At 63.1% G+C, this 12,846-nt stretch overlaps 1 protein-coding gene across 3 annotated transcripts; it reads left to right on the plus strand.

Moving 5' to 3' along the window:
- The first annotated feature begins 4,450 nt into the window (after positions 1-4,450).
- SCN4B (sodium voltage-gated channel beta subunit 4) lies at positions 4,451-12,573 on the plus strand. 3 transcript variants are annotated; one of them, XM_077190009.1, is made up of 6 exons: positions 4,451-4,652; positions 6,003-6,268; positions 8,872-9,035; positions 9,704-9,929; positions 10,132-10,261; positions 10,419-12,573. In XM_077190009.1, exons 1-6 carry the CDS (start codon positions 4,495-4,497, stop codon positions 10,510-10,512), a joined length of 1,038 nt encoding a protein of 345 aa, XP_077046124.1. In that variant the 5' UTR covers positions 4,451-4,494; the 3' UTR covers positions 10,513-12,573. The 3 variants fall into 3 exon arrangements, with proteins under 3 accessions (XP_077046124.1, XP_054503541.1, XP_077046125.1); XM_054647566.2 differs by lacking the exons at positions 4,451-4,652; positions 6,003-6,268 and adding an exon at positions 5,646-5,796; XM_077190010.1 differs by lacking the exons at positions 4,451-4,652; positions 6,003-6,268 and adding an exon at positions 6,348-6,630 and having other exon boundaries at positions 8,872-9,013.
- The last annotated feature ends 273 nt before the right edge of the window (positions 12,574-12,846 follow it).

Genomic DNA, 12,846 nt, shown 5'->3' on the forward strand with positions numbered 1-12,846 from the left:
GTCCCTGTCCCTGTCCCTGCTGGGCACGGCGCCCTGGGCACCTCAGTGTGGGGTCAGCGCTGCGGGAAACTTCCAGTTTCCCATGGCACCTCTCCCTCGCCGAGGAAGGGCGCCCAAATCACCTCCACTGTCCTGCTGGCACAGTCCTGCAGCTCTGGGGAGTGCAGCAAATCGATCCCTGGAACAACTTTGGCGTGCAGGGAGGAGCAGCTCCCCGGAGGAGGACGTGGGGCTGTCCCCACCAGCTTCAGCCATGGGCAAAGGGAGTGGGGGACCCCTCGGAGCTTTTAGGATGCTCTTTAGAATGTTGCTGGCAAAAAACTTGAGGAGAGCAGTGGGATCACAGAGGAGACCCCGTGGGACACACCAAGGGTGAGTTCTCCTCACTGCAGGCGCTGAGGGCAGTGACAGAACCCCCCAGCACTGGGGCTTCACGGGTTCTCCAGAACCATGGACATTCCTTGATACAGAACACTGACATTTCCTGGGGCCAGGTGCATTACAGGTGCTAAAGAGCAAGAGAGGGGCTGGGAGGTGGTGGCAGGGACCCCTGCCTGCTCCTGTGCAGTCGCAGGGCACTGCTGGGGTGTCTCAGGGGCAGTGCAGAGCCACATCCCTGCAATGCTGCCCTGCTCTGGGGCCGGGGAGTGAGGAGAGGCACCAGGACAGGGAACAGCGTGGGGCAGGGGGGGCCGGGGCAGTGAGGGGTGCGAGGGGCAGCTCTAGGGCACAGAACAGGGAGGGTCCTGGGGCTGTACCGGGTCAGGATCAAACTTTCTCCCGGGATACAGCAGGGCTGCCTCAGCGATTCTTGCAGATGCTCTGCAGTGACTGCCGGGGGACACGGCCGCTCTTCCCCTGCGCGTTTAAAGGGCCGGTAGAAGGAAGGAAGGAAGGGAGGAAGGGGGTGAGGAACCTGTGCGCTCGGAGGGCAGGCAGCCCCGCGGCGGGGGCGAGCAGGCAGCGGCAGCGCAGGGAGAGGGGAAAGCTCCGCTCCGAGGCAGAGCTGCAGGCAGCCGAGAGCCGGGATGACAAAAGCAGCCAGGTACTCACCCGCAGTCTGTGCCCGGGAGCGCTCGCTCAGCTTCCAGCCCAGCCAGGACAGTCCTGCAGAGCCGGATCCCTGCGGCGCCTCCTGCCCACCGCCAGCTGCCGGGATGCCAGGCCACCTTGTCTTTTAAAGGACCTTGCAGTAAACATAAGGTGCTGATGGGAAGCTCTGTTCCAGCGTTGCCACCTCCTCCTCCCCCTCCATGGGCAGGAGGGCTCTGCCTGCTCCGGGAGCTCAGCATCGTCTGGCTCGGGCAGCTCTGGGAGGAGGCTGGGGCTGTCCTCGGGGAGCAGCGCCTGGCAGGATGCTCCAGGGCAGCCGGGGCCAGCGCTGTGCCAGGGCTGCAGCCCAAGCGCTCTGCTCAGCCCTACCTGGTCGGTAGCCACGTGGAGGGAGGCAGGAGCCCTCCTCGGAGAGCAGCAGCCTGGCACGTTAACCCTCCCGGCTCCGCCAGTGCAAGGCGAGAAGGACCGAGGGTACACAGGCACCCCCTGTGCCCCCGGCAGGCTGTGAGCCAGCTGGCAGCACCCTGAGCCCTCCTTCCTGTCCCCGGGGAGGTGACAGCGTCCGAGCACAGGGTGCTCGCCTTCCCTGAAACCAGACACGGCATCCTGGTGCTGGGCTCAGCAGAACAAGTTTCCGCTGAGCCGCAGGAACCGCGGGTCCCACGCCGGACATCTGCGAGCTCCGAAATGCCAGGGCAGCTGCTGCCAGCGGGGCTGGGGACAGCAGAGCCCTGCCCGGCGGTGGCAGCTGTCTCAGGGATCAGCGGCCCGAGGAGCCCGGCTGGAGCTGCCGAGTGTGACAGCTCCATCAGGCGCTGGTGACAGCCCTTGTCCCGCTGCCAGCCCCGGGGCTGCGTGCAGGGGAGTGGGCAGGGGGTGCCAGGCTGGCCCCCTGCTCAGCAGGGAGACGCGGCTGCAGGGCCGTGTCAGCACGGAATGAGCTGGGTGCCCACCTGCCCAGGGCACCCCGTTTGTGCCAGCCCCACAGGAGCTCTGGGGTATTTACTGGCCAGCCCTTGCAGCCGGGTTTCCCAGCCTTCCTGCCTCCAGAAGGATTCAGGGCTCTGCTGGCAAGGCTCTCAGTGGCAGTTTAGCCAAATGCATCCCAGCCTGCATCCCAAAAGGAATCCCAAAACTTGGCAGGCACCTGAGCATCGCGGGAGGGGCTCCTCCACACCTGCCCCTGCACCAGGGTAGGGCTGCTGCTCTTCCAAGTCCCCACTGGGCAGGTCCTGTGTGCTGCATGCTGGCCTCAAAGTCACCTGTTTCTCTGGCCCCAGCAGCCCTCAGGCACCTGCAGGGGTGACAGGCATCCCTGCACCCCGAGGATCCCTCTGCCTGCCCTCTCACAATGAGTGATGCTCCAGCAAACACTGTGCTTCTCCTCCCGTCCCCACACAGTGCCTGAGGCGCTGCTCCCCTCACTGTGTCCATCATGTCACTGTATCCATCACCTCATTGTGTCCATCACCTCATTGTGTCCATCACCTCCCTGTATCCATCACCTCCCTGTGTCCATCACCTCATTGTGTCCATCACCTCATTGTGTCCATCACCTCCCTGTGTCCATCACCTCATCGTGTCCATCACCTCATTGTGTCCATCACCTCCCTGCATCCATCACCTCCCTGCATCCATCACCTCCCTGCATCCATCACCTCCCTGCATCCATCACCTCCCTGTATCCATCACCTCATTGTGTCCATCACCTCACTGTATCCATCACCTCCCTGCATCCATCACCTCCCTGTATCCATCACCTCCCTGTATCCATCACCTCATCATGTCCATCACCTCATTGTGTCCATCACCTCACTGTATCCATCACCTCCCTGTATCCATCACCTCACTGTGTCCATCACCTCACTGTGTCCATCACCTCATTGTGTCCATCACCTCACTGTGTCCATCACCTCCCTGCATCCATCACCTCCCTCTATCCATCACCTCAGTGTCCATCACCTCACTGTATCCATTAGCTCCGAGTGCATCTTCTCCCTGAGTGCATTCCTTCCCTGAATCCATCCCTTCCCTGAATCCATCCCCTCCCTGAATCCATCCTCTCCCTGAATCCCTCCCTTCCCTGAATCCATCCCTTCCCTGAATCCATCCCCTCCCTGAATTCATCCCTTCCCTGAATCCATCCCCTCCCTGAGTGCATCCCTTCCCTGAATCCATCCCTTCCCTGAATCCATCCCCTCCCTGAATCCCTCCCTTCCCTGACTCCCTCCCTTCCCTGAATCCCTCCCTAACTCCCTCCCCTCCCTGAACCCATCCCCGTGCCCGCCAAGGCACCTTCTGCTGCATCAGCAGAGCCGTGCACGCTGCTCCTGCAGCACCGGCTGCCAGCACTGCCCTGCCCACTCGCCGGTATTTTTCCTGCCTCTCCTGCCAGCTCTGCAGCCCTAACGCCTCAACCCACAGGCACTGCTGGCATCTTCTCAGGCTCCCCTGGGATGTCCCCGTGCCCTGCAAAGCCTCCCGCTTTCCCTCCTCTCTGCTGCTTCGTGCTGCAGCGGGGGCTGGATGGGGATGGGGAGCCCTAAGGTGCCCTGAAGGTGACAGGCTGTGGCATTTTAGACGTGCAGGCAGCATCCCTGCAGGTGAGCCGCTCTCACACCCAAAACCCAATCAGTCCAGTTCGGGAAGGCCATGCCTGGTCCCTGGGGTGAGCTTTGCCAGGATGCATGCCCTGTGTCACTGCAGCCCAGAGGAAATCCAGCGCTGTTCCTGCTCCAGGAGGGCAGCAGCGCCTCCTCCCCTTCCCGCCGCGGCTGTTTTGGGACGCGTCACCTCCCGCCAACGCTGCTCCCTGCACAGAGCTCCCTGCTAATGGACCTGGGCACCGAGGTGAGGCTCTGCCTGCCCGCACCACGCCCGGGGCTTCCATTAGAAGGGCCCCGCGGCCTAATGGATGCGAGAAAAGGTGGCTGAGACGGGAACTTTGTGCAGCCAATTATCCCGGAACAAGAGCACGGTGAGAAAAATGAGTTCTGAGTGTTCCCTTTGGCACCAGGCGGGTCCCCCTGCAGCCATCGGGGTCTGGCTCTGCATCCCACCTGTGTCCGTGCTCTGTCTCGGGATGGAGGGCGGGGACAGCTGGTGCCACACTGCCGAGGTGCCCCAAAGGGGAGCTGAGCCCCAGCCTTGTCCTGTTTTGTTATCCTGGGAAGCCACCGGCCTTAGTGGCACTTTGGCCTCTTCCCAAGGTTACCCTGTAACTCCCAGGTGCTCCCAGGTAACCCCAGGTGTGTTCCAGGTACATTTCACGCCCGAGTGCCGGTTCAAGGAGTGCCCTGGGTGTATCCCAGCTGTCCCCAGGTGCCCCCAGCTGTATCCAGATGTGCTCAGGTGTATCTCAGGTGTGCCCAGGTGTATCTCAGGTAACTCTCAGGTGTGTTTCCAGGTACATTTCACCCCCGAGTGCTGTTTCAAGGAATGCATGTTCGAGAACTACCACGTGCTCTACACCTCGGCCCTGCACCAGCAGGGCCACGCCTGGTACCTGGGGCTGGACTGGCACAGGCGGCCCATGGCCAGACCACAGGTACAAAAGGGCAAAGCTGCCATGCATTTCCTGCCCCAGCTGCTCGAGGGTGAGTCAAAATGTCCAAATTTGGGGTTTTAGACCCAAAAGTTGGGGTTTGAAACACAAAATTTGGGGGTTTGAACCCAAAAATTGGGATTGGGAACCGAAAATCCTTGGGGAACAAGGTCAGCACAGCCATATGGTTTGAACTCTTCCAGGGTTGGTGACTCCACCACTGCCCTTGGCAGCCTGTGCCAGGGCTGGACAACCCTTTCAGTGAAGAAATCTTCCCTAAAATCCAACCTAAACCTCCCCTGACGCAGCTTAAGGCCGCTTCCTTTTGTCCTGTCATTTGTTACCTGGCAGAAAAGCCCGACCCCCACCTGGCTCCACCCTCCTGTCAGGGAGTTGACGAGAGCGAGGAGGTCCCCTCGAGCCTCCTTTTCTCCAGTTTAAACCCCCCAGCTCCCTCGGCCTCTCCTCCTCCCCCTGGTTCTCCATCCCCTTCTCTTGACACACTCCAGCACCTCAGTGTCCTTTCGAGGGGCCCAAAGCTGCTCCCAGGACTCGGGATGCGGCTCCATCAGTGCCGAGCCCAGGGGCACCGTCACTGCCCCGGCCCAGGGAGCGCTCCCCGATCCCCGGGCGGGCGGGGGCGCAGGGAGATGCGCGGGGGGATGCGGAGGAGCGCAGGGGGATGCGGAGGAGCGCGGGGAGATGCGGAGGAGCGCGGGGGGATGCGGAGGAGCGCGGAGGAGCGCGGAGGAGCGCGGGGGGATGCGGAGGAGCGCGGGGAGATGCGGAGGAGCGCGGAGGAGCGCGGGGGGATGCGGAGGAGCGCGGAGGAGCGCAGGAGGATGCGGAGGAGCGCAGGGGGATGCAGAGGAGCGCGGGGAGATGCGGAGGAGCGCGGAGGAGCGCGGGGGGATGCGGAGGAGCGCGGGGGGATGCGGAGGAGCGCGGAGGAGCGCGGGGGGATGCGGAGGAGCGCGGAGGAGCGCGGGGGATCGCGGAGGAGGGCTCAGCGCGGCCCCGCCCGGCGCGGCCCCGCCCGGCGCCGCTCGCCCTCGGCGGGGGCGGCCAGAGCCGGGCGCTGCGGGCAGCAGGGACCGCTCCGCTCCGCTCCGCGCCGCCCCGCGCCGCAGCCATGGCCCCGGGCTCGCCCGCCGCTCGCCGCCGCGCCGCGCCGCGCCTGCTGGCCGCGCTCCTGGGTAAGGGGCGCCGAGGGCTGCGGGGACCCCTCCGGGTACCGCCCGCGTCCCGTGTCCCCCCGCCCCGGCTCCCCGGCCGGGACCGTGCCCCGGGGAGCCGCGGCAGCCCCAGGCGGGGGTCCCCGCTTCGCACCCGTCCCCTGCGCCCCGCCCGCCGCGCCCGGGGATGCCGCCCGCGGGCGCTAACGCCGCTCTCCGCTCTGCAGACGGACGGTCCGGAGCGCCGGGGATAAGTCACTCGGCCAAGGTGACTTCGCAGCCGAGCCCCAGCTCCGAAGTCCCGGCTCCAGCCCCTGCCCTGCCCGCAGCGGCGCTCCCGTGGCCGGCGCTTCTCCTGCGAGCACTGCGGCTGCACCCCGCTTTGCCCCGCTGCTGCCCCGGCCGGCGGGGACCGCGCTGCTGCCTGCCCGGCACCGGGGGATGCCCGCGGGGAGCCCGTGCACTGCTTCAGCGCCAGCACGCCCGCCGACAGGTCATTGTCTTACGGTTCCTTTGGTACAACGATCACCCGCATGTGCTTGTCCCCGCCGCGGGGACCGACCCGGGCCGCGGGGCCGCTGCTTGGAGCATGATGCCCGGCCCTGTGGTCGGGGATGCCCGAGGTCCCCCGCCACAGGGGCAGGGAGGGGCTGGCAGCCGTTCTCTCCCCGCTGCACACCTGGGGCAGGCTCCGGCCACCTGCATCAGCCTCACGCTCCCGCTGCACTCCTGCTCCCGCCTCAGCCTGGAACCCAGGGCTGGCTGTGCAGCGCTTGCTGCTGGGGCGCTCCCGTGGGAGGCGTTTTAGAGGGCAAAGTTCTTAAGTTAAAGGATGCTGGAGACACAAAAGAGCATGTAAGTACCTGACCCCCTGCAAGATTTGGGTGCCAGCACCTGAGCTGGCAGTGGGGTGGAAGGAGAGACTCGGAGAGGCTTGAGAGCACTCAGGGGTCTGGGGTGCAGGGCGTGGAGGTGGGAACAGGGTCCCACAAGTCGCTCAGGTGGGCTGGGAGCTGGGGAGGGCGGTGGGCAGGGGAATGCAGGGCGGGTCTCTGTGTCTGTAGGTTTTGGGGATGCCGTGCTCTGCAGGGAGTGGCAGAGGGCTCCTGGCTGCAGCACGGAGCAGGGCACAGCCCCTCCCAGAGAGAGGTGAGGGCCGCGTGTCCCCTCCCGGAGCTCAGCGCACCTGGCTCGGGCTGGGCTGGGAGCTCCTCTCTTTGAACCCGCTGGAGAGGAGCCCGGCCCGCCTGCCAGGCACGGCTCGCTGCCTGCGCCAGGATGTCACGCTGACTTTTATGGGCAGTGAAAGTTTTTCTCGAGCAGCTTTCCCACAGATGGCAGTCCGGGGTGAGCACTGAGCCCCCTCGCTCTGGGGACCTCTCCCTCTGCAGGGGCAAAGCGCAGGCAGCCACGGCTCTGGCGGCAGCGGGAGCGGCCTCTCCCTGCTTCCCTGGGAAACGCTGGTGCCTGCAGGCATGGGAGGGAGCCTGGAGCCCCCACGGGAGCGGCCCTGAGGGTTGGGGGTCTGGTGGTGCGAAGTGCAGCAGCTTTGGGAGGGTTTGGAAAGGCAGCGCTGAGAGCTGGTGTGTGGCAGGGTCAGTCAGTGCTCCCCCAGCGTGTTTCCCTCGGTGCTTTATTTAGTGGTATCATATCAGTTTTGTCTTCCTGAGAGCACAGGATGACAGGAACAAGGTCAGCCTCGATTTACCCCACACATCCAATTCAGGTTACATTCTAAGGGTGGCAGACAGGTTTTCAAGTGTTGCAAGCTGCAAGGAATCATCTTTCCTGCGAGTGTCCCCTTGCAGCACGCTGCAGCCTCAGAGGTACCAGCAGAGCCAGGCATCCCTCTGCCAACTCCTGCTCCAGGGGGACAGCTCCTGTCCCCTGGGACACTCCTGCCTGTGAAGTCCCCTCTGTAGCACCCCCAGGGCTGCTCTAGGAGCCTGAGAGCTGCAGGAGATTCCATCAGCCGGGAACCACTCCCTGCCTCTCGAGCAGAATGAGGAGCGCTCCTGTGTAAAGTTAAATAACTCCTCGCCTGCAGTGCTTGCAATGCAGCACTGCAGCAGGGCCCGGAGCCCAGGATGCAGGGCTCACGGGCTTGGCTCCGGCTGCGACGTGCCTGGGGAGTTGTTAGCACCAGCTTGTGTGGGAGAATAAATCAGCAGCTGAGGCGGCTGCGGAGAGAGGAGAATCCTGACCGAGGGCAGCGTGTCCGAGCTGAGGTGTTGGGGCAGCTGGGGATCGCCTTGCAGCCCTGGGAAAAGCTCTGTGCCCTGGGTTCTGTGCCCGGGGAAAGCTCTGCAGGGCCGGCTGAGGTCTGGGAAAGGGGAGGACAGTGCTTTGCTGGGCTGTGTCACATCTTAGCCGTGTCACACATCACCCAAACAGGACAGGGCAGTGCTGAGACGGGGATGCAGAGCGGGGCTGCTCCTCTGGCCAGGACCAGAGCATCCCTGTGCTCCCAGAAAGGATCTGTGGGGACAGTGGTGGCCCAGCCCAGTGCAATGCCAGTCCCTGCACCCAGGAGTGCTCGGCTGCAGCTGGGCTCCTCCCTGCCCCTCTCTCCCTTCCCCTCTCTCCCTGCCCCTCTCTCCCTGCTCGGGGGGAGCCGAGGAGGAGCAGGACAGCCGCCTCCTGCAGTTTGAAGGTCATCAGGCAGCTCCGGAGGGAGCCAGGGCTCTCTCTGCTGGGCGTGAGGGGCTGCTCCCGAGGGCAGGGCAGGGCAGCAGGAGGGCGAGCGGGTGGCAGGCGGCCAGGACAGCCTCGCTAATTGCTGCTCCAGCTCCAGCCTGAAGAACAGAGCTCTGCTTTGCCTTGGCTTTTTTCTCCCCCTTTAAGGTCCAGCTGAGGCCTGTGGATAACATGCAAATCAGGGCTCTCATTTGCACGCTTTCTTGGTGGGGATATTCTGGTTCCCTTTGAACCCACGCTGTCTTTGAGGGTGACCCAGCCCCAGTCCCTGCGGGTCCCCTCTGTCACCGAGCCCTTCTAGGGCTGGGGACAGGCTCCTGCCATGGCAGCCTGGTGTGCCAAAGGGAACGGGGGGTGACAAAGCCTTGGCCTCACTCTCTGCTCCCCTCTCCCTGCCAGGTTTGCACGTCTTGGCCATCGCCTTCGCCCTGGAGGTGTCGGTGGGGAAAACCAACACGGTGACAGCTCTGAATAACTCCAATGTCCTGCTGCCCTGCACCTTCACCACCTGCATAGGCTTCCAGGACCTGGTCTTCAAATGGTATTTCAACACGACAGAGCTGGTGGGTGGCTCTCTGGGCTCTGCCTCTGCTTCCCTGGCAGGTCCTGCTGTGCTTCCCCAGCGCAGCTCAGCGCTGCAGTTCTCACAGTTCCCTTTCTCCTTGTGCAGGATGTCCTTCTCTCTGAGTGCCACCAGCTCTGGGGGGGACAAGGCTGTGCCAAGGGGTGACTCAAATACCCCAGAACATCGTGCTTTTGGCACAAAGCTGTTCTAGGTTCGCTGCTGCCCACAGGCTCATTTGTTTTCATAAATTGGCTGTTCAGGTGCAAATCTGCACTTAGGGCAAAATGTGGTTCATTTCCTCCTCCTTGGCTTGCTTTGAAATATGAAAGGTTCTGTATAGATTTGCTTCCTGCTGGGAATGTTTGGCTCCTCAATTCCTCAGCAGGAGGGCTGGTTTGGAGCACCTCTGGCCATCAAAGGAGCTCACTTTCTCTGGGGATCTCCCATTTTTTTGCATGCTCTGTTCCATTTCTTCAGGGCAGGTCGGATCTGCTGCTCCCCGCCAGGATGTGCTTCAGGTTCCTCTCCATGGCCATTTCTGCTTTAAGGGGGTGTAATGGGACATTTGGTGGGGGTGTCTGTGTGGGCAGAGCCGAGTCTGGGCTCACCATCAGGAGAGCGTGAGCCTCTCCCTCATCCAGCTGATCCTGCCCCCTGCCCCTGCAGATTTACCACGGCAAGATAAAGACCAAGACCACGGAGCCCACCCTCATCTGGCACAACCCACGGGTGGAGTTCGTGGGCTCCACCACCAAGAAGGAAAACAACATTTCCATCGTGCTGAACAGCGTGGAGTTCAGCGATGCTGGCAAGTACACCTGCCACGTCAAGAACCCCAAGGAGAGGAACGCCCAGCACAACGCCACCATCTTCCTCACCGTGGTCCATAAGAGTGAGTGCTGGCCAGGCCACTGTGGTGGCCCTGGGCTGGTGGCAATGCCCACACGTGGTGACAGGCCCCATGGTTCATGGCTGTGGTGGGTGGCATCCCTGGAAGCCTTGTGGGGAGGGGGTTGTGGGTTTTTGGGGTGGGATGTGCAGCTGGGAGCGCCCCGCTCCCCTCCCGAGCCCCCTCAGCACCTTCTCTCCCACAGTGGTGGAGACAGACAACACTGTGACCCTCATCATCGTGGGCGTGGTGGGGGGGCTCATCGGCCTCCTCATCCTCTTCATGCTCATCAAGAGGGTGGTGCTGTTCATCATCAAGAAGACGCAGGACGGGAAGTGAGTCAGGGGTGGGGTCGGGGTCAGGGGGCCAGGCTCGGGGGGCTCTCAGGGGGCTGTCGGGATCAGGCTCGGGGGGTTCTTAGGGCCGGGCTCGGGGGTCTCTCAGGGCAGGGCTCGGGGGTCTCTCAGCTGCCCATGCACTCTCCCCATGCAGGAAGGAGTGTCTGGTGAGCTCGTCAGGGAACGACAACACCGAGAACGGCCTGGCCGGCTCCAAGGCGGAACAAAAAGCTCCACCAAAGGCATGAACGGAGCAGCAGCGCCCCGCGCCCGCCTCGCCCCGCCGCGGCAGCCCGGGCACGGGACCGGCCTTCCCCTTTTGTTTTCTTTCCGAACTGCCAGCGCTTGAGACATGTTCCTATTACACACGTGCCTGCAACCTGCACTGCTTCTCCGACAAGGCTGCGGCTGCCGGGGGGACTGGGAGCTTCTCGCGGACTCGGACTGGGAGGCTGCTGGGTTGAGCACAGGCAAGAGGGTGCCGGGCAGGGCAGGGGCAGGGCAGGGTGGGTGCCATGCCCAGGGCCGGGTGCTGGGCACCAGGGGCCCGCTGGGTGCTGGCGGTGCTGAGCTGAGGTGGCTGGGAGCTGCTGCTGCTGCATCCAGAAGGTTTCTGGAGCAGGGCAAGGATGCTCAGGGCCGGCCGTGCAGATGGCATGGGGGGAAGCAGGGAGGAAGCAGGGCCATGATAAGCACACTGGAGAACCAAATCAGCAACAGGGCCCCGGCTGTGCCTCGGTGCCTCCCTCCCACGGCAGGGCTGGGGAGGTGCCCGTGTCCCAGGGCCATCCCTGGGGGCAGGGGGCTTCTCCCCAGGCTTGGTGCTGTCCCCTCCCCTCTCTCTGGAGCTCGATGCTTTTGATGCCGGTGCCAAGGCTGAGCTCGTTGGGTGGATGTTTTTGTACGAGATTCCAGGGGAAAGCAGCCAATCGTGTTTCCCTTTCACCGTGGCAGGGAGGGAGCACAGCCGAGCCCAGGCCAGGGGAGCCGGGCTGGGGCTGTGCCACTGGCCCGCTGGGCAACCCTGGGCAAGTTGCTCTGCCTCTCCATGCCTCAGTTTCCCCGTCTGTAAAATGGGGACAAAAATACTGCTCTACCTCACGGGGTGGATGTGAGGTTTCCTTGGCTATGAGGGGTGAGTGGACTCACAGGATGTGAGACACTGAATAAGTGAGCTACTACATCTGAGCTTGACAATTTCCTTTAAAATGTGATTTGTTCCCTATTTCTCCAATTTGTGGGCGTCTGACAGTGACGCTGCAGGACAGGCAGCTCCCCTCGCCCCACAGTAAATTGGGATTCACAGCTGAGCCATGGCTCGCTGTGGGGTGCCCTGGCAGAGGTGCTGGAGTGGGAGCAGGTGAGGATTTGGTGGCCAAGGTGACAAGGAAAGGTTGGGTGCTACTTTCTCTGGAGATGCTGGAGCACAGCGGGCTGGTCACCCCAGGCTGGGCCTGGGGACACCCATTGGAGCAGGGCCGTGTGCTCAGGACAGGGGACAGGTACTGGCACCTGGCCCAGGCACGTCCCTTGGCTGTTGATAAGACAGGCAAGTGGGAGTCAGGTCTTGATCTTCTCCCTGAGGGTCTGTAGGACCCAATCTGTGCTTCAGTGTCCCCACCTGCACGCTGGGGACAGTCTGAGCTACCTCTGAGGAGGTGTGGGGTGCCCTGCCTGGCTCTGCCACCGCCCCTGCTGGAAGGTGCCCTGTGCCAGGTGTTGTGACGTGCCAGGTGTTGTGACACCGCCAGTGCCACCTGTGCGAGCCCGGGAGGAGCCCGAGCCCTCCCAGCCACCCCGAGAGAGCCCGGCCCGCCCCTGGAGGAGCCCTCCCGCGGGGGAGGACAGCGAGGAGGCGAGGAAGGGAGTTTTTTAAAGACTATTTTTAGCTGTCCTAACCTGTTGGCCTTTTTTAGCCGGCGCGTGGACGCGGCTCCACTTCCCGCCGGATATGCAATGCTGCACTATGCATGGATTACTCCTCCGGCTCGCTGGGAAACGGCCACAAAAGCACTTTTGGGAATGTGACCCCATGATCACACGGGTGCTCCGGGGGAGCGGGCTGCCCTGGGGGCTTGTGCCAGCACCAGCGGGGTCCCTGCTGTCACCGGGGCTCTTGGGGGGCTGCAGGGGCGCCCTGGGGGTGTGTGCTGCCACAGACACGTGTGTGTGTCCAAGCACGGTAGAGCTGCGCGGGGGGAGGCTGTGGGTAAGCACAGGGGGGGTGTGCCGGGCTCTGTGATGACTTACAGCACATCTTTGCACTGTAGAGGTTTAGTTAGCTTTGCCTTGAATGAAATAAAGTTTACGTTTACTAGAGAAACTCGCCGGTGTTTGGGGTTGCTGTGGGTGTTTGTTTAGGTCTGGGGGGTGGCTGAGTAAAAATAACCCTGTGAGGAAACAGGAGAAAGGCTCGGGAGGCTGAGTGAAAAAACAAATCCTTTCCTTTAATGGGAATAGGGGGAGGCTGTAAAGCACAAACATCATTTCTCTCTGTACAACAGGAGTGAGCTGACAGCAGCTTGGCCCCCCAGGAGCCATCCTGCCACAGCGGGGTCAGCACAGGGCAATAAATTAAATCT

This window comes from Agelaius phoeniceus, chromosome 23, assembly GCF_051311805.1.
Source record: "Agelaius phoeniceus isolate bAgePho1 chromosome 23, bAgePho1.hap1, whole genome shotgun sequence".
NCBI classification, from domain to species: domain Eukaryota; kingdom Metazoa; phylum Chordata; class Aves; order Passeriformes; family Icteridae; genus Agelaius; species Agelaius phoeniceus.